This window comes from Desmodus rotundus, chromosome 4 (assembly GCF_022682495.2).
Source record: "Desmodus rotundus isolate HL8 chromosome 4, HLdesRot8A.1, whole genome shotgun sequence".
NCBI lineage: Eukaryota > Metazoa > Chordata > Mammalia > Chiroptera > Phyllostomidae > Desmodus > Desmodus rotundus.
In genome coordinates, this window is record NC_071390.1 from 54,949,096 (window position 1) to 54,975,302 (window position 26,207).

The 26,207-nt window shown below is 37.2% G+C and overlaps 1 protein-coding gene across 1 annotated transcript in view; it reads left to right on the forward strand.

Moving 5' to 3' along the window:
- LRMDA (leucine rich melanocyte differentiation associated) overlaps positions 1 to 25,679 on the forward strand; it is a 736,140-nt gene extending 710,461 nt beyond the window's left edge. Inside the window, exons 6-7 of the mRNA XM_053922690.2 lie at positions 5,108 to 5,189; positions 25,275 to 25,679. Coding sequence (XP_053778665.1) covers positions 5,108 to 5,187 — 80 coding nt within the window. The 3' untranslated portion in view covers positions 5,188 to 5,189; positions 25,275 to 25,679. The remainder of the gene's footprint in view (positions 1 to 5,107; positions 5,190 to 25,274) is intronic.
- Positions 25,680 to 26,207: the final 528 nt, after the last annotated feature.

The window sequence follows — 26,207 nt, forward strand, 5'->3', positions numbered from 1 at the left end:
TGGAGAACAGGAGTTCCATGAGAAGCCCTCTGTCCCTTGTCTGTTTTGTAGCATTACTAATTATAAGCTCCTACAATCACAAATGGATTAAAATCTGCTTATCACTACACAGCTGCACTTACAAACACTTGTGATAATAGCACTTAAAATGATGATTACCAAAACTGACATTAATATCAATAATAAAATTGATACATTATTTTATAAATGCAAATTTATTTGTCCAACCTATACTGCAGCATCAAATAAGTATTTAAATTTGTATCAGTAAGGACTATTACTTTTTACTCTGATATTTAGTCTTTAGTTCTGTTGCATAGGGAGTCATGAGAATCCAGTCAAAGCTAATGGGACATAGGCAAGTTAGCAATAAATACCTCCCAATTCTGGGTATGAAAGACAGATTGCAGAAAAAGTTAGTGGAGATTCTTTTGCTGGGGATTTTGAGATCAAACGGAGCTCCCCTTCTATATGTTATGGGACTGTGGGCTGGATGGTTTCAAGAGCTGACTTAGTCCAAATCAAATTTTTGATGAACTAACCATTAGATTTATCTCCTATATCAGGCAATATTGGACCTAACATCCTCATCTTCATAAGGGAAACATGGAAAACATTAATTCATCTATTTCAAAGCGAAAATGAACCTCAGAGGTGCTGTGGTCCTTTGCCCTCAGTTTACAAATGGGGAAACCAGCCCACTGAGGAAAAGGGAGGTGTATGTGGTCACATAACTATTAGGGGCAGAGCGGATTTAACTGCAGATTGTCCCTCACCACTCCTTACCAAACAGATGGTAGAAATGCAATCGGAAGTGCAGGTGCATCCAGGAGATCAGAAAGTCCTGGGGCTTTGCTGGACCTTGCATGCCTGTGCCAGGACTTCCTTCCCAGGACACGCAGGGTCCAGCCAAGACTCCAGCACCATTCCAGCCACCATAGCCTTGCATCCCAGAAAAGAGGCTGATTCCCACCCTCTCAGCCAGCTCCAAGGTCATAACTTACACTGCATAATTAGAACATTCATTCCAGAGGGGGGAAAACATTTAAAAGATAAAAGACCTCTTTAAAACAGTTTCTTCCCAAAATACGTTTTTTCCCATAATTACAGTTTTAAGAAGTTATGGTAATGGCAGAGCCAGCTACTTACAAAAAAATCAGGAGTCTCATTTGGCAGGAAAGGATTTCCCAGGGGACAACACACTGTCATTTTTTAGGGCCCCCGGAAAAGAAACTCCGCACAGACAGTTACAGTTTTGCCTGATGCACGGCAACCCTGTTTCCCTTATTATGGACAATTAATTCTCCCCAGAGAATTAAAAACACAGCATATGCCAAAAAATGTTTTCCCCTCCCATCCCAAGACATGCTAGCTCCAGGAGATACAAACAAGCGAATGCGTTGCAGATGTACATGGGAACCACTGCCTACTGAGTCATGACCTGCGGGTTCCCAAATCCCAGCCCGTGTGCCTCCCAGAATGTCTTTGCCAGCAAACTGCTCCCTCTGTGATTTGTACAGTTGATGGCAGTTGGCGTGACAGGAGAAGGAGAGTCATCGGGAGAGCAGGAGAGACGCCACCACCTCAATTTATGAGCAGGTCCTGTTATTTTACAAATAAACTTCATGATAAATAAAATGCTATGGCTACATATGGGACTGTGCTTTCTTTTTTCTTCCTTGTTAATTGTATCTATCTATTTATTTATTGAGCACAAAAGTTCCATTTAGGGGGTAATCACTTACCAACTGTGAGCTCTGTAGGGTAGGAGTCTCAACAGAGGCGACACTTGCTTAATGTACATAATTGTGAGTGGTTCAAGTTTTAAAATTCCAGCCTGATTTTCACTGTCATTAGCCAGACCACCTTTCTGCGCAGAGGAGCACCAGCAGCTGGATTTAATTTTTGGCTGCCGGACTGTCCCTGTGCTGGCCAGGAGCAGCCTGAAGTCTGAGTGCCTTCCCTTTAAGGATTTTATTCAAGGTGACAGCTCCTCACACATTGGCACTCTGATCACCTCCAGTAGCCAGGATACCGGGGAATGAGTGGGCTCCTCCTGCAAAGTCCAAATTTAGATTGACTGAGGTTATCCCTAGGCTCCTTGACCCCAATGTTCTGGCAGAACAGGGCTGCCAGGAACCTTACAACAATAGCGAGTTTTGTAATGATGTCTGGGGAGAAATCTTCTGCAGGAGTGGGCGGAGAAGACCCCAAGTGATAGGGAGTGATGTCAGCTTTTGTTAGAGATGCAGACAGCGTTAGAATATCCTTGGCATAATATGGCACTGGTATCTCTGTTAGCATCTCTGTTTTCTGTCACCACACACAATCCCGGGCCTGTCTCGAGCCCTTTCTGTCTTTTCACATCAGGTTATTGTCTGCATGGAGACCAGCTCTGCTCCTCACCCCACGGCCCCTTTGTTTGAAGTCTGCCCTTTTGTCATTAATGCACTTCATGTCTATTTAAATCTGACGGTGAGTGTGGTACCTGTTTTCCCATCAAGAGATCATTGACAATATTAATACCTCATGCCCTTGCCTCATTTTCCAAGCTCTGACACCTCACTGCACTCTCCTGCATTCATCAAACAGTCCTCTCTCACCAGGATGTCTCTAAACATTCTTGCTTCCAGGCCCAAAGGAACAGGGCAGCCCTTAGAAAGGACTTTTGTCAATGCCAGCTAGAAAGAAGGACTGGGGAACATGGCTCAGAGCACTTCACCTTCCTCCATGTTAGGGCCCATGCTCCAGGAGTATACTGCCTGTTTCCAGGATGGCATTTGTTGTCCAGGTTCCACCTCAGCAAGATCTGGAGTAGAGGTTTACTAAATCTAATTAGTAATGGAGAGACAGGTAGAGAAAAGAAATTAAATCCTGCAGGCACTGGAAAGTTTGGAGGGCGTAATGAATGTACCTACTGGTGGTTGATATGTGTGTGTGTCTGCCTTTCATTCTCTTACTCAGGAGAAAGAAGGTACTCTTTGTGATATCTGACAGCCCTATCCATTTCTTTTCATAAAACATGCATACTGTCCTGGTGCTATAAAAAAGAAATGAACATCTCTCAGCCTCATTCTTCCAGATTCTTGAGGATGTATTTGAATCAATTATGTTTAAGGAAACCCCTTGTAGATTTTCAGAAAGATCTGAGACACTCCCACCCAGCTCTGTAGGAGGTGCTGTTCCCAGAACAGATTGTAACCAGCCAAGCCCACAGATGGGTTCTGAGCATTGGTGACAGTGTTAGTCCAACCCCAGGTGCTACATAATTCAGCCCAATAAAGAAAACAGCTCAATGCCAACAGCCAAAAGAATCATGTAGGCCCAAAGAAAGGATTCAGAGAGGTTTCATCCAAGCTCAGTGTTTCTGGACACCAAACTAAAACTCAGAAACAGAAATTGGGGGTGGGAGACAAGGAGAAAGTATGTACAAGGGGGAAGTGTTGTCTACAGCAAACATGGCATAAAATAGAAGTAGTGAGGGCATGCCCATGACCGCTTTGGGGGCATGGCACAATATTATCCTCTCCTTATTGCCACCTCTGAGAGGTTCTGTGACCCCAGCAATTCCCAACTTTGTCCCAACCTATTCAAACCATTTAAGGACAGGAGCATCTACCCTGTCCTTAAAGCTTTCTAAGTCATTTTATCCTTATTTAAGGAGGTTAAAAGTTCTACAGTGGAAAAATGTCTTTTAAAAAAAATTATTTATTTGTTTGTTTGTTTGTTTTAGACAGAGGGAAAGGGAAGGAGACAGAGAGGAATAGAAACATCAATGTGTGGTTGCCTCTCATGTGCCCCCTCTGGGGTCCTGACCTGGCCTGCAACCCGGGCATGTGCCCTGACTGGGAATTGAGCCAGCATCACTTTGGATTGCAGGCTGGTACTCAATCCACTGAGCCACACCAGCCAGGGCAGAAAAAATATCTCTTGTACAATTGAAAGAATATTTATTCTTTAGAACTTCTGATATGACAAACCTGGATAATTTCAAGTCCTAATTTATCCCAAATGAACAAAAGATGATGATTGTTTCCTACTATCAAACTGATGGGGAAAAAATCATGCATATAGGTAGCTATTTCTATAGGCCAATTTGTAGCTCATGAATTAATGTTTTGTGGACATTTCTTTGTTTTTTCCTTTCTCTGGTTATGCACACATCAGAGACTCAAGTGCTATTAGTAATTAATTAGACAAATCTGTGAAGCTGAATTTTAAGATTTTTCTAAAATTAAAAAAAAAAACCAAGGTGGCCAAAAGCAAACTGTGGTTAAAAATATTTTTCTTGAAAAAACTTATTTTTTCTTAATAATCCTACAAAGCTTTTATAATAACTATGACAAGTGATTTCTTGTGGATATTTAGAATAAATATTGAGTTGATTAAAAAGTTTGACCCTAATATAAGGGTATTTTTCATAGTTAAGTCCTCCTACAATTTCCTTGAATGAAAGGAAAGCTGTACATGGAGCCAGATAATTATTTAAAATAAAACTGAAAATGAAAAGCAAACACATTCCGACCAGAGAATACAGTTCAGTGCACCTGTAAGGAACCATTTAACGTCGGAGGCTCTTCTTACTTCCCACGTGGCATTTTGTCAGCACCACAGCTCTTCCTTAATCTTCTGTTATGAGCTTGATGCCTTCTGGGAATTGGAAGGATCTTTTTGGAAGTTAACAATATTGATTCATGATAGAAGACTTGAAAATAGTCACATTCTGGGAAGATTGTTCCACACCTTCTGCTTGGGCTGGACCCATCTTTAAACTCTTAATTTTCTATTTTTAGAAACTGTTCAGGAGACCTCGGGAGAGGAGGGGGTTATGCTTTATTCCAAGGAGTAATTGGCCAAACTAGAAAGTCTCTAAAATGAGGGAGAGACGTCACACAGGAACCATGTTATTCCTAGGAGCCTGTTCTCTGCTGACATTTTATTTGAATGTCAACTCTGAGGACAAGAAGATAGGGTCTTTCCCTCTGGGACTCAATCCTTTTGCTTCCACCCATTGGATCTAGGATTGTGTTGTGATTCTGCATTGCAGCACCTTTTTGGGTTTTGCTAGAACTGTGTTTTTAATGCTGTGTTTCTTTTTTATTTTCAGGTGTCCTGGGGAAGTGTCGCTATGTTTACTATGGGAAAAACTCAGAGGGAAACAGGTTTATCCGAGATGACCAGCTCTGAAGGCAAGTTCTGTATGCCCTAGCCCATGTCATGAGAATTTTTTTTAAAAAGGGACAGCAAAAATAAAGGGGAAAAAATGAAGGAAAACAACAACAACAATGGTTCACACTGCATCTTTGTGGGAAGGCTATGACTTTAGCTTTTGCTACCTTCTGCTGACTTTGCCAGGCCTGTCAACTTCATCTTTCTGCCTTAGACTGAGTGGTCACATAGAGATTGACATGATTGCCTGTAAGCAGGTCTCATCCACCAGGGTGACAGACAGCAGCAGCAAAACACCAGGGCTGACAGGATGAACACCATGATAGATTGCCTGGCCTCTCCGCTGCTCACAAGGGAGCAGAGGTCACACCTGGGGCCTCCCTGAGCATGCTCGGTGGCTGGAGTCAAGTGAGAGAGACTGTGTCTTCAGCTTGCTTTTTGAGTAGAGATGACTCTGATACCTTTGTGCTGTGGATTTATTTTTAGTGAAACAGTCACAGTTTTGAGGGAGCCCACTCTCATTTATTTGTATTAAATTCCCTCTTATATTCTGTATGTTCTCCCCACTCTTTAGTATCTTTATCATAGGCAATGCATTTTGGTTTGCAATTTTTCAGAGCAGAAGGTGTAAGTTCTCAGCCAGCCATTCACTAATGGCCAGCTTCTTGTTGTTACAATTTCTGAATTGGAGTAACTAGCTTTCCCTAAATCCCTAACTATTTACAAAACCACAGACTTTATCTTGTTTTGTTCATTTATAAATTTATTTCTTACCCTGAATTCGAGGCAGCATCAGGCATCTTTTCCAGCACCAGGGTCTTATTGTACCAGGGATATTTTTAAAGTATATTTTATTGATTGTGCTATTACACTTGTCCCAATTTTTTTCTCCCTTTTCTCCCCCTCCTCTCTGCACTCCCCCACCCTCCAGCATCCCCACCCTTAGTTCATGTCCATGGGTTGTACCTTTAAGTTCTTTAGCTTCTCCATTTCCTGTAAAATACTTAACCTACCCCTGTCTATTTTGTGCCTACATTTTCTGGTTCATATTCCCTTTACCTTTTTCCCCATTCTCCTCCTCCCTCTCCCCATTGATAACCCTCCATGTGATCTTCATTTCTGTGATTCTGTTCCTGTTCTAGTTGTTTGCTTAGTTTTTTTTTTTTCTAGGTTGTTAATAGTTGTGAGTTTGTTGTCATTTTCCTGTTCATAGTTTTGGTCTTCTATTTCTTAGATAAGTCCCTTTAGCATTTCATATAATAAAGGCTCAGTGATGATGAACTCCTTTAATTTGACCCTATCTGAGAAGCACTTTATCTGCCCTTCCATTCTAAATGATAGCTTTGCTGGATAGAGTAATCTTGGATGTAGGTCCTTGCCTTTTGTGACTTTGAATAATTCTTTCCAGCCTCTTCTTGCCTACAAGGTTTCTTTTGAGAAATCAGCTGATAGCTTTTTGGGCATTTCTTTGTAGATAACTGTCTCATTTTCTCTTGCTGCTTTTAAGATTCTCTCCTTATCTTTAATCTTGGGTAATGTAATGATGATGTGCCTTGGTGTGTTCCTCCTTGGGTCCAGCTTCTTTGGGACTCTCTGAGCTTCCTGGACTTGCACGTCTAGTTCCTTAGCCAGACTGGAGAAGTTTTCCTTCATTATTTGTTCAAATAAGTTTTCAACTTCTTGCTCTTCCTCTTCTCTTTCTGGCACCCTTATGGTTCAAATATTAAAATGTTTAAAGTTGTCCCAGAGGTTCCTCAGCCTCTCCTCATTTTCTTGAATTCTTGTTTCTTCATTCTGTTCAGTTGGATATTCATTTCTTCCTTTTGTTCCAAATCGTTGATCTTAGTCCTGGTTTCCTTCCATTCACTGTTGGTTCCCTGTATATTTTCCTTTATTTCACTTCGTATAGCCTTCATTTCTTCCTTTATTTTGCAACCATACTCAATCATTTCTGTGATTGATTACCAGTGTTTTGAACTCTGCATCTGATAGGTTGACTATCTCTTCTATGCCTTGGTTTTTTTTCTGGAATCTTGATCTGTTCTTTCATTTGGGCCATATTTCTTTGTCTTGGCATACCAGTTAAGTTGTAAGGAGCAAGGAGTGGAGCCTTAGGTGTTCTCCAAGGCAAGGCAACCCACTTTGCTGCCTTGGGGCGCCATCTGTAGGGGAGGGGTCAGAAAGGGAACAATGCCTCTTGCTCGGCTCTCACCCCACTTTCTGTCACTTCCCTTACTTTGCACAAGCAGTTTGTGCCTTTTCAGGTACTGATTCCTGGGTGAGTGGGCTTGTGTACATTCTAGGACCCTGTGGGTCTCTCCAAAGAACTTTCATATGAGGCTAGGAGTTTCTTCCACCTTCACAACACTCAAAGGTTTTTATAGCCAGAGGTTTTGAGGATTTAGTTTCCTGCACTGGAAACCTGTGTTGCGTGGTCTGTCTTGCTCCCCAGTTGTTCCTCCTGCCTTATCTGCTCGTGGATGTAGGATATCACAGTCTGCCAGCCACCTCTGTGCCTGCCCAGCCCTCCAGCCACTGCCTTATTGCACATCGTCTCTGCCGGACTTTCCTTCTCTGCCCTTCCTACCAGTCTGGATGAATGTTTCTTCTTTAATTTCTTGGTTGTAGGACTTCAATACAGTTTGTTTTTCTGGCAGTCCTGGTTGGTTTTTGTTTTTAAAATGGTTGTTATCCTTCTTTTGGTTGTGTGAGGAAGTGAAGTGTGTCTACCTATGCCTCCATCTTGGCTGGACCCAGAACTTTTAATATTTACCCATTCATTCATTCTTTCATTCATTCATTCACTTATTCATTTTAAACCACACACACTTCCAACTATGTCCATGGCCACATTTGTATTTGGAGCAGGCTTGCTCCTTTGGGATTAAAGATAGAGTGGTGGATCAGAACATAGAAAAGAAGGGAGCACTGCAGAAAATATCTACCAGACCAAAGTTTTTAATAGAAGGTTCAAACCCTTTGGATTTGGTATCATTCTCGGTACCTCTCAGAAATGAAATCCAGGGCCTGTGAGATGGTCTTTGTGCATCTTTGGCTGTAATTCTAACACTGATGTTATAAGGAAAATAAGCATGATCAGATGGGTTGGGTGGCTTTAATGTAATTTAATATATCAGTACAACAGTAAAATCAGCCTGGAAGCTATTTGAAAGGTTGCTCCTGACACAACAGCATTTATTTTTGCTTCTTCTATTTAGACCAGTAATTTGTTGCCCTGGATCTTCCAGTAATAGGTTAGTTTGAGAGCAGTAAAATCTGAAAGAGAATCCTTCCAAATTATAGGTACCAAATAACTAGAGAGTTGCTATTTAAAACTCTTTGGGGAGTCAGAATCCCTGAAATAGCCAAGAAGAACCTACTTTCTCAATTCTGGCCCATTCACATGGCCTCAGGCCTACTGAGTCAGTACAGTCCTTGAATGACTTGCATTGAGGCTGGCAGGAGTCCCTCTTGTAGATTATGTAAGCTTTGGTAATCAGTTATTTAGATTAAAATCCTCAAGACCATTAGTTGAGGATATTGAATGTTTGCTTTTATCTCTCAAATGGATTAATAACCAGAGTCAAGTACCTTTTTTCTATTTGATCTACAAAACAGCATTGGGATAATGCTTTAAATTAGCTGTGTTAGGTCCCACCCTAGTTCTTTGTTCTGTCCGTGGCATATTATGGGCAGCTAGAGTTCCATGCAAGGGCAGCTAGACTAGTCCAATGTCATATTCAATCTAGCGGCACATATATCCTTGTCTTTGTAAAAGGCTTTAACCCTGCCTCAAACAATAAAAAAGCACTTGTGAACTGACCACAGAATTTTTCCATCTTTATTTTTCTTACTTGTTTACTTTTCTTAATGTCAGAACCATTTGTATTATATGCAGGAATGTCTCCCTCAATGAGAGCTTTGGAGGCAAAAAATATTTTTGGAGTGAGTTATTGACCACATTGTTTCCCTCTCTTTGGGATGTTTATTTTCTTCCAAAATGGTGTAATAACTTTAATTAAGATTAGCTTTAATTATAATTTACGTAAAGGCCATCACTACAGTATATTCATCTTAATATAGAATTATAGTGAATTTTGTTTCTCTTAGAAAGCAATAATGATAATGAATTGGTGTTAGATTGTTTATGATTTCACTGCCTGTTAAGCAAGATTTGCTATGCTGGAGTTATTGGTCCACATTGGTTGAGAAGGAAGTGATATTGCCTGCTTATCCTAAATCTGTAGAAATTTCCCAAACCCTGTTTTTCAAAGTAGAGAATTAGAAGGTAGTAAGTTCAATCAAAGCTCATACTTATTTGATACCCCCTTTCTACCCTTTGTCTTTCAGCTTTTTACCCTGTTCCACTAAGCTTTTTCTTTGGGGATCAGGGTATCCCTGTGTCCTTTCTCCCAGAACACTGATCTGACTTCAGAGCACCCTGCAGTCAAAGGCCATCTTGGAGTCCTCCGTCACCTTAGCAAAGTCAAGGCAGACTGTCTTTTTCCTAAGTGACATAATTTTATAGAACAATTTGTTCCCTGGGGAATAATGTTATAGATTGTGGGGAATCCTATTAAAAGTACAACTATTACAATTGCTTAATTTTACTTTTACCAGCCTTGCTCATAAACCCTCCATCTGTTTATTGCTTTAAGTAGAGGCACATTGTAAGAAATTAGCACTTGATCAGGCTGCAGTGTGGTGCGTTTTCACATACTCGTGTATACTAAAGAAGAAAAGAAGCAAACCACAGCTTCTGGATGAAAGAATTCCCTGCTTGTTTTTGTGTGTTTGTTTGTGTGGTGTGTATTAGGTGTGGAGGGTTTCCATCAGAGATATATGTTCCATACTTTCAAGGGAAAATGTCTTTCTTGCTACTTCTAAGAAGTGACTTGGCTGTCTTTCTCTTCTTTGCTAATAAAGAAGTCAAAACAATCCAGAGGGCTCTTTTCAACAAAACAATAGCAGGGGTCAGTAGTTACTACTTACAGGAGTAGCCTCAGTCAGACCTACATCACTGCCCACTGTCCAGGGTGGACAACACAGGGCCCATTGAGAGTGGTTCATGTTGTCCATCCATCACAGTTGATCCAGTGTGACATTTACCATCACCCTGTTCTGTTTGTGAGAGGAAGCCTTTGCCAAAGAAGGCTCTTACCATTGCTTGATTCTTCTCTTTCCAACTTGCCCTAATACCATGTCGTAAACCACTGTGACAGAGACCTGGAAAGGGAAATGAGACCAGAGTAACATAGATCATATTGGTTACAGGTTATTGTGACAAACCATCAGCCCTTGGTGGAGCACTGTATGTTACTTTCAATACATCATCAAACACTTAAAGGATTTGAAGAATATTAAAAGACATAGCCACCTGTTGAAAAATATTGTCTTCCTACAAGTTTCCTGAAATTTTCCAACACTAGTAGTTCTCCTTTGGAAAATTATAATTCTAACTGTTAATTTGTACTCTGTGGATGGGGTAGGTAATGTTTTGTTATTTGTACATATTAACATATTGGCATATGCTAAATTTTCCAAAGTGGCATCGAGCGTGGCCTGGAGAACATGCAACCTAAGACAAGGGAGTTTTGCTAAGAAAAAAAAAAAAGAAAATTCTAAGTAAGAAATATACTGGGCATAAGTTGCTAAAGTAGTGATGATATAAGTGGTAATTGAATTATGCCAAAGGAGAGCATGAAGCAGATCTTGGAACAGAATTAGACTGTGGACACAGAGAGTAGGGATAAATAGAGAAGTGAAGAAATAATGAGAAAGGAGGTCAAAGGACAGTTTTCTGCCAATAAGAAGGGTTGCTGATATTCAGCATTAGTGTTTAGCAACATTTTCTCCTCAAAATGGAATCATCTTTGATATAAGTGAGGAATACCACCACTTAGTAATGTTTTACAACTTTTTCTGCCCGAGACAATTAAACAGTGAGAGAACAAGTTGATCACAAAGCCTTGTGGGAATAATAATCATATTGTGATGGCCATATATGACTATGGCTTCTGCATAATATTCCACACAAAAAAATACCTACAGTAAGTTCCCAAGCTACTGGAGCACCTGGAAGATAAGGGGAAAACTTGTTGTCTGGGCAGTTTGATCAAAGACAGAAAATAGTTTCACATTCATGCCAAACCTTCCTATATTTATTAAGTTCAGAAGTAGCTGGGTGCCTTGGCAAGATGAGACACAAGCAAAGATACTTAAGGAAGACGACAAAGCCCTCTATGTGGGGCTGAAGATGCTAGCAATAGGACTTGACCATCCCAACCTGCAGACAATAAACGCATGAGAGGTATGGATAACATCGAAGTTCAACTGCATAACTAAAATTAACATACAGAATATTCCATTACTAATTAATGTTTCTGTTCTGTCACATCAATTACTTTTAATCAATGTTCCCTTCTCCATATTGGAATAATTTCTTCAATATTGGAAATAGAAATGAATTTGAAGGCACTGGGTATAATTTCCTTTAGACATTGACTTTCTAATTTGAGTTATTTGTGGTGAGAGGGACAAAGGCACTTTTGGTGAGTTTAACCACAATATTTAGAACATTCACTTTATTATACTTCTTTTTTTTTTTATTGCTGTTCAAGTATGGTTGTCTCCATTTTCCCACCACCACATTCCCCTGCCCCACCCACCCCCACCTCCCACCTTCAACCATTCCAAGTTGGGGAATCTTCAAATAGGTAAGAATTCATATACATTTTCCATTCACAAAGGTTATATTTATTTATTTAGAACCCTAGTACACTGTTGGTGGGAATGCAAACTGGTGCAGCCATTGTGGAAAACAGTATGGAATTTCCTCAGAAAACTAAAAATGGAACTGCCTTTTGACCCAGCAATTCCACTGCTGGGATTATATCCTAAGAATCATCAATCCTAAGAAACACCACTCCAAAAGAACCTATGCACCCCAATGTTCATAGCAGCACAATTTACAACAGGCAAGTGCCTGAAGCAACCTAAGTGCCCATCAGTAAATGAATGGATCAAAAAACTGTGGTGCATTTACACAATGGAATACTATGCAGCAGAAACAAAGAAGGAGCTCCTCCTACTCTTTGCAATAGCGTGGATGGAACTGGAGAGCATTATGCTAAGTGAAATAAGCCAGGCAATGAGGGACAAATACCATGTGATCTCACCTTTAAGTGAAACCTAATTAACAAAACAAACAAACAAGCAAGCAAAATATAACCAGAGACATTGAAATTAAGAACAATCTGACAGTAACCAGAGGGGAGGTGGGAGGGAATAATGGGGATAAAGGGGGGAAGGGTTTTGAGGAACAAGTATAAAGGACACATAGACAAAACCAAGGGAGGGTGGAATCAGGGGAGGGAGGTGGCTGGGGTGGGGGGTGTGGTGGGGAGTAAATGCAGACAACTGTACTTGAACACCAATAAAATAATTAAAAAAAAATAAATCATAGATTGAATAATAATAATCAAGTAGTGTCATAAAATACATTTCTTTTGAAGTAAGATTGAAATTAATCTAATACCCAAGTATAGCATATTGTTTTAATTTTTATGTTATTATTATTTAACTTAATCTTTCTTTATAGAATGTATTCTAACCTCCACCTCATACATAGTTTTGCAGGCTATGATTATGATAGAAACAGCTTTTCTGGACTTATTATAACTTAGCATAACTTAGAAAAATATTAACTGTGGCAGCTACAAAATCTTCTAATGATTTTTAAAGTTACCCAGCTCATCAAGTCCTTCTGAACAGCTTGAAAAGTGAGTGGGTATGTATGTGTGTGTGAGTATGTGTGTGTGTGATTTCAGGATCTGAGCAGAGAATCCCTATTACTGATGTTGTAAATAATTTTCTAACTTTTCTAAGTACTCCATAATAAGTCAGCTTGTACACCTATTAGCATGTTACATAGAAAAATGTGTATGTTTCACACCTAATTAATTAACAGTTTTTGTCACTGCCTTTCATACTCATTGATTGACTTACTCTAGTTCTGGTGCAACAGTGTCCTGATGTTCTTGCTTTTCCCCTTTGTAGACCTCTGAAATCTAATTTGAATACAACAAGGTCATTGTTCAAAGTACAACAGAGTAATTTTGTTTCAAGACATATCTCTGATACCCAAAGAAGGATGAGCTATCTCAGAGAGTTAATATATAAAACCAAGTTTCATTTATTGAGTATATTTTCCCATGTCCTTACATTCATTCTCAACATTCATAGTTCCTCATTTACAGTAGACAAATACTGTCTTCCAAAAAATGTCTCTATTGTCAGCTATAACATATACATCATCATTCTGTAGCCACTTGCCTTTGCTACAAACACAGGGAATGTAGGGATGCCTCCGAGTGCGACATTTTTAATCCCCTCTCCTTTAAAAATTTTTATTTATTTATTATTTATTTTTTACTGTTGTTCAATTACAGTTGTCTGCATTTTCTCCCCACCCCTCCATCCCACCCCAGCCAAGTTCACCTCCTTCCCCTACCTCCACCCTCCCCCTTGGTTTTGTCCATGTGTCCTTTATAGTAGTTCCTGAAAAGCCCTCTCCTCCCCTCTCCCCTCCCCACTCCCCTCTGGCTATTGTTAGATTGTTCTTAACTTCAATGTCTCTGGTTATATTTTGTTTGCTTTTTTCTTTTGTTGATTATGTTCCAGTTAAAGGTGAGATCATATGGTATTTGTCCCTCATTGCCTTGCTTATTTCACTTAGCATAATGCTCTCCAGTTCCATCCATGCTGTCACAAAGGGTATGAGCTCCTCTCCTTTTTAAAGCTTTCTTTGGTATGTTCACTCAGATGACCCATTTCCAAAGGATAACCTTATAGTATAAAAGGTGTGGACTTAATGGTCAATATATTCCTTGATGTTCTAATAATATATGATGATGATGGATGTTACTATCACCAGAAAAGAGTCAGTGTGCATATCTTTACAAAATTAGGTTTAACTACTGCTTAGTAAATTACATTTAACTGAAAAAATAAAATTAAAATGTCAATTCCAATTTATTAGGCAAGGCCAATAGGTTTACAGTTAGAATATTTACACATATGACATAGATATACAATATTAGGTTGTCATATAGTAAAATGGATTTTGCAATGCTTTTGTTGGTTAGTTTGGTCTATGGGCCACTTTAGAGGGTATTATTATTATAGCCTTCTTATACTGTTTTATTCATGCACACATGTACACAGCACATATACATATTATAAACGTATAAGTTATTTTCCTAAAATTCTTTTGTGATATCAACATTTATCTGCCACCACTATTGGCATTTTATTCAGCTGTAGTGATTAAGAAACTAGCTGAAGTATACACGAGGACACTTGTGACTACAAAGTGGCTCTAAATATTTAAGAACCCTAACATGTGCATTTACTTTTGATTCATTCTTACCATTATTGGGTCACTGATTTCTCTAGAAATATTTTCCAATAATCCCATAGTCCAGGTTGTCCTCTCTGGTTTTGAAACCTTTTTTAAGACCTATGTTAACCCATGTCTATAAGGATGTCCACCCATGCACTAATTCCACAAAATATTTTGTGGGTACCATCAGTGTGCTGGAAATTAGAAATACAAGGGGAATAAGAGGATGCTCTACTTTTGCACAACTTCTATCTGAAAAAGACTAATATATACACAAGTAATTATTATATGCTATCATAGGCACTAAGTTAGAAATTGTACCAAAGAACTATATGGATTAAGGCACAGAAATGACAGTAAAAAGCTAATTCTGAATGTAACAATGATCTAATCTTACATACAGTTAACATCTTGATCCAAGCTGCCATCATTTTTTACCTGGATTAATTCTGACTAGGTATATCCTTTTTGGTCTCCTGATTCTATGCTTGCCTTCCTATAACCCTGTTCTTAACAAGAAAGCCAGCGCCATCCTTTAACAATGTTAAATCATATCCCATGGGTCCCCTAACCATTTCCCACCTCACTTGGAGTAAAAACCAGAGTCCTTTCAGGATCCTACATGGCCCTATGTAATCTTCTCTAGAGGAATCAGTATGCCAATAGCTGTGAGAGTAAAGCAAAAATTAATGCAAATATTATGTCCTATTATTCTCCCCTCACTGTCTCTGCTCCAGCCACATTGGTCTACAATGAGCAAGCACACTATACTTCCCATTTAGTCTTTGCTCAAATGTCACTTCATTAGAGAAGCCTTCTCAACCCACACTATCTAAAGTAGTCCCTTAGCACCGTCACCCATTACAGTCCACTTACCTTGCTTTGTTTTCCTCTGTTGTACTCATCACCACTTGACATATTACATATTTATTTGTTTTGTCATTTACTGTCCAAAGGGAAAGACTTGTATTCTGAGGCTAAAGGGTACCTCCATAAATATTTTATGAATGAATGAAAGAATGGTTCCAATTCATAGAGGTCGATTAGGCTATGTTCACTGGCTGCTGCTGTTGCACATTAAACAGGATGAGACTCTTCATCAAAGGAATTTCCATTTGAAAAGTTTCCACCCCCTTTATTTTATAACCTGGATCAAGCAAACAAAGTACCTCATTCATTTTTAGAACAATGTACAGTGTGGAAGCATGAGGCTAAGATTGGGTTAAGATTGAAATGGGAAAGGAAAATGAATGTCAAGAAGCAGAATGACAAGATGATATGCAACTTGACCTTGAATGGAGTGCAGATGCTGTGTCAGTTTTCTAGGGCCTTCTTCTGCAGTGACATCTCCTGCAGCCAGCAGGCTGTGTGGTTTAGTTGTGGACACTCCCAGGCATTCTATGTCAGAGATTGAATGTGTGGAAGTAGAAGCACTTCTCTTTCATTCAGTTAAAACTTTCCAAACAGAAGTCTAATCTTTATTATAATGTTTATATCATAATAGCTGTAAGTTATATACAATTAAAGCAAGATTTAGAGAGAAACTCTAAAGCACAGTAACATTATTTGTAAAACTCATGCTTCTCAGACATTATTAAGTTATTTTATCCAGCACTGGTAGAACTAACTTACTTTAACCTTGTAATTTAGCATCCAGACCTTCTCAAAGTTCTGACTGGTGAGTGTGAAACAACGAGAGCTTTTTCCCTGTGAAGAAGGGGGCATAGAATTAATGAATCTAGTTAAGTAATGATAATTACCACTTGCACAGATTCTATAAAAACTCTTTACAAGTATTAACTAATTTAATCGTCCAACGACACCATCAGATAGGTGCTCTTATCCCTGTTGTGAAAACAAGGAAACTAAATCCTGAAAGGCTCAGTACAGCAGATTGGGACCCATTCAGTCAAGGGGTATGGACTCCGGGATTCTAACTCAGGTTGTCTGGGTCCAGAGTCCATGCTCTTCTCCCTGCAATTTCTCTGCGAAAGGCATCCGATTATTTTGTAAAGTCCACACTTTTCTGATGATAGAGATATTTGTCAAAACATTTTTGAGCCCTGACTGATGTGACTCTGGGGGTTGGGAATCATCTTGCAAACCAAAAGGTCACCGATTCAATTCCCAGTCAGGTATATGCCTGGCTTAAGGGCCAGGTCCCCAGTGGGGAGTATGTGAGAAGCAACCTATGGATGTTCCTCTCCCTCTCTTTCTCCCTCCCTTCCCCTTGCTCTAAAAATAAACAAAATCATTAAAAATGTTTTCAAAAATTCTCTTTTGGAACAAACTTTAAAACTCTTCACAAATTATTCATATAATAAAGCTTAGTGTATACAAAATAAAAAAAATGGCATTTCACAGCTCCATGGCCCAATTCATTCTCTGAAATACATTTTTTAAAAAGCACACTGGAAAATAAATCTAAGCTACATTCACATTACCAATATTTTCTTTGATTTTAGATTTTTGAAGACTTTATATGGGCACTTAGTATAGTGTAATAAAAGAATATATAGCCTGGATATCCCACTTCTTGATTTCCACTTTCCACTGTAGCAGTTGTTAGTTATATTGAAATTTTGGAAAAGCTCCATCTAAATGGATGGTTGTGAATGATGTACCACAACCAAAAGACCCGGGTTCTCTCTCTGCTCTGCTCCTCCCTTTGTTCATCTCTCTGGTCTTCAGTTTTTGTGTCCAGTAAGGGAGGAAATGGAAACTGTCCAAAGGCAGCTGAGGCTGAGACCTCTGAAGATGGACTGGGATCGCCAATGTCTCTCCAAACTTGGAATTTAATGATTTCGTGAGATATCATGTATATAAAAGTGCTTTGCAAAATACAGTGCTATCCTAGTATAAATAATTATATGGTAAACAACAAACTCTGAAGGCATTTTCTAAAACAGAGTTTTGACAATATTTTAGGTGATCAGTTTCGTTCTTGGGATCAGGATAGTCTCTCAAGATGATTGCTTTGAAACAGACCAAACCACAATATTTGCATTATTCCTGGACTGGGGACTCTAAAATTAGTCACCATTTTGCAGCTAAGTCTCATATACTCAGTCGTAAGCTGCCGTAGTGTTGTTTAGATACCACACATGGTATTTCTCATGTGTCATGTTTTCATTGGGAAATAATCATTCATGTCTTTTTTCTCTTACTTTATGAATTCATTATAGTTAGAAGGTATAAATTAAACATCTCTTCTGGTTTCTGTTTATTCACCAGGGCTAGTCTAGAGGGAGGTAAGTGAGGCCCTCATCTCAGGTACAGTTGTAAATGGGCACAAAAACTCTAAGTAATCAAAATAAGTGATATTTTAATGCAGTATCTTAAAGATTCAGAAAAAGACAAATACCATATGATTTCACTCATATGCGAAATCTAATGAACAAACTGAACTAACAAGCAAAGTAGAGATAGACTCAGAGAGAGCAGGCTGACAGCTCTTGGGAAAGGGTGTTGAGGGGTAGAGAGATGGAACAAAAATGAAAAAGCACTCATATACATGGACAACAGTGTGGTGATTGCCTGGGCAACGGGAATGGGAGGAGGTGGAAAAGGGTATAAGAGGGGTAAATGGTAACAGAAAAATATAATGAAAAATAAACTATTAAAGTAAATTCAAAAAGCAAAAAATATTAATACAAAAAATTATAAGATGTTGAATGTTAAATAACATTTTTTCCTTTTGCTGAGACTCCAGTATTGCTCAGCATGACATTATATTCTTCACCTGTTCTGTTCTATCCTTAAAGCATCGAAGCCAAGCCCACATTGATGTCCTGTGCCCCGTGCTTAGTTCCTACATGTAAGCTAGAGTAGCATGATTTCTAGCTAATTACTCAGAACCACTCCCCTTCCTCCTTGCTTCCATTGTGTTTCATCTCTTCTTATCCCTCTGACCCTATATTCCTTGCTGCGTGACTTTAGTGCCACTTTTAATTGTGGCCATTCATTCTCATTTAGTTTAGTAATTTTTCCAGACATTCTTCGTAGCTTGACTCCTCTACTTTGGGCCTTGACACTTCAGCCCAGACCCTTACTCTCCTCCGTCCTTTGATGTCTCCAGTTGCCTTGGGTGAAGAATCCCATTTCAGACCACTGTAATCCCAACCCTGCCTGGTCACACTCCTTGGGGAAGATTGTGGGTGGGGAGATTTGAACATCCTTATTTGATGTGTATTTAAAATCCTTAGTCCTGTCGACCATCAACACTACTAGTTTAATGTACAGCTAAAAGCACCAATCTGTGGCTTGTAGCTAGTTTCATTACTGAAGGTTAGGTTTTATCTGTGATGGTTTCTCTTATCTTTGCACTTTCCCATTTAACTTTTAAAGAAATTCCCATTGTATTTTTTAGTTCTTCTCATGAATGTTATTCTATTCTACAGTTTAGCAGACACTGGGAAACACTATGACCTTCTGTTTATCACAAAAGAATGAACCCCCACATTTACCTTTCCCCCTAATTATAAAGCATTATTTATCCCTACTTAAGAACTGAGAACTGGTGTGTGCGTGTGTGTATACATACATACATACATATAAGGGTATAACCCCAGCAGTGGAATTGTTAGTTTTTGAGGAAATTCCATGCTGTTTTCCACAGGGGCTGCACTATTCTGCATACCACCAACAGTGTACTAGAGTTCCCTTTCTCCACAACCTTACCAGCACTTGTTTGTTCATTTTGTTATGATGGCCATTAGGACTGATGTGAAGTGGTATCTCATTCTGGTTTTAATTTGCATCTCTCTGATGGCTAGTGATGCTGAGCATCCTTTCTTATGTCTCTGGACCCTCTGTATGTCCTTGCAGAAGTGTCTGTTCAGATAGGTCCTTGGCCCATTTTTTTAATTGGATTGTTTTTCTTCCTGGTGTGGAGTCATGTGAGTTCTTTATATATTTTGGAGATCAAACCCTTGTCCAAGGTATCACTGGCAAATATATTTTCCCACATGGTTGATTCCCTTTTCATTTCGCTGATGTTTTCTTTGGTTGTGCAAAAGCATTTTAATTTGATGTAGTCCCATGTGTTTATTCTTTCCTTTATATCCCTTGTCTAGGGGACATATCTGTGAAAATATTGCTTCATGGAATGTCTGAGATTTCCTCCCTATCTTTTCCTCTAGGATTTTTATGGTGTCATGACTTATATTTAAATCTTTTACCACCTTGAATGTACTTTTGTGTATGGTGTAAATTGGTTGTTGAGTTTCATTTTTTTTTTCATGTAGCTGTCCAGATCTCCCAATGCCACTTGTTGAAGAGGCTATTTTTACTCCATTTTATGCTTCTTCCCCTTTTGTCGAATATTAATTGACCATAGAGACACAGGTTTATTTCTGGGTTCTGTATTCTGTTCTATTGATCTATGTGTCTGTTCTTATGCCAGTACCAGACTGTTTTGATTACAGTGGCCTTATAATATAGTTTAATATGGTACTATGATCCCCCCTACTTTGTTCTTCTTTCTCAAAATTGCTGCAGCTATTTATTCAAGGTCATTTATGGTTCCATATAAATTTTTGAAATGTTTGTTCTATATTTGTGAAATATGTTATTGCTATTTTAATAGGGATTGTGTTGAATCTATAAGTTGCTTTATAGTATGGACATTTTAATGATGTTAATTCTTCTAAATTATGAATATGGTATATGTTTCCATTTGTTTGTGTCTTCCTTAATTTCTTTCTTCAGTGTTGTGTAGTTTTCTGAGTTCAGGTCTTTTACCTCCTTGGTTAGGTTTATTCCTAGGTACTTTATTTTTCTTGTTGCTGTATCAAGCGGGATTTTTTTTCCTGATTTCTGTTTCTGATATTTCATTATTGGTGTACAAAAATGCCTTCCATTTCTGAATATTGACTTTGTATCCTGCTGTTTGGCTAAATTCACTTATTAGGTTGAGTAGTTTTTAGTGGAGTCTATAGGGTTTTCTATGTACACTATCATGTCATCTGTAAACAGTGACAGTTTTACTTCTTCCAATTTGGATGCCTTTTATTTCTTTTTCTTGTCTGATCGCTGTGGCTAGGACTTCCAAATCTATCTTGAATAGAAGTGGTGAAAGCCGACACCCTTGTCTCTTTCCTGATCTTAGTGGGAAAGCTTTTAGTGTTTGCCTGTTGAGTAGGATGTTGGCTGTAGGTGTCTTGTAGATAGCCTTCATTATGTTGAGGTATGCTCCCTTTGCTCTCACTTTGCTGAGTATTTTTATCATAAATGGGTGCTGTACCTTATCAAGTGCTTTTACCACATCTATTGATATGATCATGTGATTTTTGTCTTTTGTTTTTTTTATGTGATATATTACATTTATTGATTTGTGAATATTGTATCATCCTTGCATCCCTGGGATGAATCCCACTTGATCATGATGTATGATCTTTTTGTATATTGCTGGATGTTGTTTGCCAATATTTTGTTAAGGATCTTAGTGTCTAGGTTCATTAGCGATATTGGCCTGTAGTTTTCTTTCTTTCTTGTGTCTTTGTCTGGTTTGGGGAGTAGGATGATGCTGGCCTCATAAAAACCGTTTGGGAGTCTTCCCTCTTCTTGGATTTTTTGGAATAATTTGAGGAGGGTAGAGGTTTGCTCTTTCTTAAATGATTTCTAAAGTTCTCCTGTGAAACCATCCAGTCCAGGGCTTTTGTATGCTGGGAGTTTTTTGATGATTGCTTCAATTTCACTAGTTGTTATCAGTCTGTTTAGGCTTCCTACTTCTTCTTAATTCAGTTTTTGAAGGTTATATGTTTCTAGAAACTTGTTGATTTCACCAAAGTTTTCTAATTTCTTGGTGTATAGTTGTTCATAGTAATTTCTTAGTGTATTTGTTTTTCTTTGTATTTCTGAAATACAAATACCTTTGTATTTCTGTGGTATTAGTTGTAATTTCTCCTCTTTCATTTCTGATTGTGTTTATTTGGGTCCTCTCTCTTTTATTCTTGATGAGTCTGCTTAAAGGCTTCTTGATTTCATTTACCTTTTCAAAGAACCATCTCCTGGATTTATTGATCCTTTGAATTGTTCTTTTAGTCTTGATGTCATTTAATTCTGTTCTAATCTTGACTATTTCCCTTCTACTATTCACTCTGGGCTTTGTTTGTTGTTGTTCCTCTGGTTCTTGTAGATGTAGGGTTAGGTTGTTTATTTGAAATGTTTCTATCTTTTCCTAGGAAGGCTTGTATTACTATAAACTTCCATCTGAGGGCTGTCTTCACTGTGTCCCCATCCTTTTAAAAATATTCAATAATGTCCTTTTGTGATGTCTTCTTTAACTTACAGATTTCTAAAGACATGTTTAGTTTCAAAATATTTAGGTATTTTCCAGATTAGTTTTTGGTATTTATTTCCTATTAAATTTGTGTGTATGTATAAGAAAATGTATTTTGTATCACTTTGATCTATTAAACATTTCAGCTTAGCTTATAGGCTAACTTGGTGGGCATTTTATATGCACTTGAAAAGAGTGTGTTTATTGCTATTTTTGGTACATTGTTCTATAAATGTCAGCTAACACAAGTTACTTTATATTTTTCTTGAAGTCTTTTGTGCCTTTACAAATTCTATATATACATTTTCATCAATAACTGGAGATGAATGTTAAAATCTCCAACAATAATTGTGAATTTTTATATTTCCTCTTAGTCTGTAAGTTATGTATATCATAAAGGCTCTCTTATTAGATGCTGTTCACACATTAAGAATTATTATATACTCTTGATGCATTTGTCATTTTCAATTTTTAAGTGTCCTGGCATATTTCAGATAATATTCCTCATCCTGAAACCTACTTTGTTATTAATACAGCTATTTCAGTGTTTGTATGATTTATCTCTTTTCATCCTTTTACTTTTAACCCATGTGTTTGCATTTAAATTTATTTTTTTTAATTTATGCATATAGCTGCTTCTTGCTTTTAAGAATGTTATAGAGGACTCATGGACAAAGACAACGGGGGAAGGATTTTGAACGTGGGAGGTGGTTAGGGCACAGGAGAGTAATGAAGGAAAAATGGAGACAACTATAATTGAACAACAATAAAATTTTTTTTAAATGTTGAACAAGCTCTGTCTTCTATCAGAATGTTTAGACAATATACATACAATAAAATTATCATTATATTTGGTTTTCATTCTATCATCTGGCTACTTGATTTCTATTTGTACTATTTTTCTCCATTTCTATGTTGTCTCTTTCTGCCTTCTTAATGATTAATTTAGTAGCTTTAGTATTTCAACTCACTTTTTTGCTATGTATGCTTGTTGTAGGGTTTAAATAATAATTTTGAACTTATTACAATTTTATAATTACAAAATAATAATAATTTTGAATTAATGTATGCCTTTAATTAATATTTACTTCCAATGCAATATCTTACCTTAACATAGGATGCTTCCATTCCCCTCATTAACCTTTGTGCTATTATGGATATATCTCATTTCTACATATTTATAGAATGCATAGTACATTTTTATTTAAAGTTATCTTTTAAAGAAATTGTAAGAATAAAGAAAAAGCTTTATACACATATTTTTCTAATTCCCATATTTACCATTTTATTCTTTGTCCTTTGTTTCCTGATGTAAATTTGAGGGTATTTCTGGAAACGTTATTCTTTAGTATGAAAAACTTCCTTTAACATTTCTGGTAGTGAGGGATTGTTTGCAATAAATTCTTTCATCATTAACTTTTTTACAAATGGCCTTATTTTACCTTCATTTCTGAAGAGTATCTTTACTGGATATAGAGTCGTAGGTTGATACTTTTTCCTTTTAGCACATTAAATATGTCATTTCACTATACACTGTCTTGTATCACTTTTGATCTGTGACCATTCTAATCTCATTACTCTGTGTTTAATATGTCTTTCTTTTTTGGCAACTTTTAAGATTTTCTCTTTATCATTGTTTTTTAGCAATTTCATTTGATGTGCTATACTGTGGTTCTTTTTGTTTATTCTGTTTGGAGTTTGTTGTGCTCCTCAAATCCGTGGGTTTATAGTTTGAATCAACAATAGAAAAATTTAGCTATGGTTCTTAATTTTAGAAATTTATTTCTTACAGATTTGCCTTTTAAAATTTTTTTCAACTTGGTTCATTACCTATACAGTTATGGGGTTTAATTTTTCTTTTTGTTGTACCTGCTGAATCTCATTATAAATTTTTTCTTTATAATTCCCCTCCTCATCCTCCTTTTCCTTCTTTTTATTGACATTTTTTTCCAAGACAGCACTTGATATACTACTCTATAGAATAATTCAATTGGGCATGTTTTAATTTGTCTTTACTAAGACCCTTTAGATATCACCAGTTCCATAGCAGATACTATGCTTATTTTCTGCTTATAATTTCTTTCCTAGGTGTAGAGTACGAATTCTAACTCCATATTTCCCACTGCTTAGACTTGGGTTTCCAATTGTGTGCTGATGAATCTTTTATCACATATTGTTCAGAGCAGTTAGTTGGATCCCATGTCATATCCCTCCAGGGTCAGAGACTTATTCAGGAGCTCAGGGTCAGATCATTGTGCTTAAGGGCCTTGTTTCTAAAACCTTCTTCCATAGACATTTATCTTATAATCAATTTTGATGACCCTGGGGGCTACTTTCCTTTTAATTCCAAACTTAGCTATGGGTTTGAGTTTCTTTTCTTTCTTTCTTTTCTTTCTTTCTTTCTTTCTTTCTTTCTTTCTTTCTTTCTTTCTTTCTTTCTTTCTTTCTTTTCTTTTCTTTCTTTCTTTTTTGAAAACTACAGGCTTTCCTGTCCTGCTTTCAAGCTCAAGTGTATGTTTGTGTATATTTGTGTTTGTGGTGAGTGTTCCTTTCATGAGCTATATTAACTGAAATTCTAACATGTTTACAAATATCTAACATGTTTATATAAATGGAAAACCAAGAATAACTAAATATTTGAAGAATAAAATATGACATGAGATTGATTATAACATAAATATAGTAGTTTTCAAAGGAATTGGAGGTATTAAATAATAAAAAACACAAAAAGACCTTTATTGATATTCATGTACTTAGAGACATGTAAGCTGATACTCCATTCACATAATAAGATGCTATGAAAAAGGAAGATTCAGACAACAAGAATGAGATGTTGATGACTAAAATAATCTGCCAAAACAAACAAAACTTAAGTAGGAAACTTGGGTTGAAGGATTTAAAGAAAAAAATTACAGGATACTTTTCTCTATAAAATATAATGGAAATAAGTAGAGACAAAAATATGACAGAAAAGGTAAGTGACCCAAGACTTATCTAAGAGCCCTAACAGTCAAAGAATAGAAGCTAGAGAAGAAAAAGATATAAGAAGTAAATGAAAAAAAATCAAAGAAATAATGGAACATAACTTTGAAGAAGTAAAGGATATGATAAATGAAAATAAATGGAAAAATTATTGTTGGTTTGAGAATATTAAGGATAAAGAACTAAATGCTTGCAGAGGCTAAATAAATAAATCAATCAAATAACTGTGACACCTCTGTAGGACTAACCTACTATCATTAAAGTGAATGTTAGGTTCTGTACAAAAGCACTTTTGAAGTTATGATGAAAATTATTTTCAACTTGGAATTTTATACGGTGCCAAAATATGAAACAAATGTGAAATCAAAGTAAAGATATTTTAAGATGAAAGATAGAAATCTGTTACCTACAATAACCAATTCTTTTGTTTTTTCCTAGGTCAGCAATGGGAAACAGTTTTTACCTAGACACATTCCAACTAAAGAAAATTACATTCCTCAGCCTCCCTTACAGCTATGGATGCCTAGATAACCAAGTTCCATCCAATGATTTATAGTAGATTTGTTGTGAAGGGATTTCAAAGAGATATCCATAAAAGAGAGAGATTGTTTCCTTATTATTTCTTCTAATTTGTGAGCATGGTTTCTTCTAATTTGTGAGCTGAAGCTCTAACATTCATTTTGGCTTTCTTAGAATCCTTGAGAATGAAAGCCATAGATGGAGGATAATAAAAAAGAAAGATGGAAACTATATTTTAATGACAATATGAGCCCACCATACCCACTTTGTACTGCCAAATTTCTCCTTGTAATAGAGAAATAAAATTTTATATTGCTTAAGTTACATTTGTTGTTATTTTTCTATGCAGCTACAACTAATCGAAACTGTCACAGAAAGCTACTTGAGGATATATGTCAATTAATGACAAATTGAACTTTATTTTTGCGTTCAGTTGCCCATGTAATTATAGTCTGGGATATTATCTGTAATGGACATTTTATGAAAGGGACTACAAAGAAACAATGAATATAAATCAAGAGAATTATTCCAGGAAAGACCAGAAGGATATCTGTGCCTAACGAATTAAAAAAAACCCTTTAAGAATAAAATAAAGGCAACTAGATACTCCAGGGAAAATATGAAGTGTAAATATGGCATTACATTGTTCTATAGTGAACTATATAGTCACAATGGACATTTGATGGCAGTAGCAGGAAGGAAACTGTACAAATTTGCCCCAGGCCCAAAGCTCTTAATAAATCTGTATATGGCACCCATCCCCCCAAAGTGTTTATATAAGTAAGACCCTTAAGAGGGGAAGTTTATTCCAGAAACGATCACTATTTGTCTATAAATTTTTATTCAAACTAA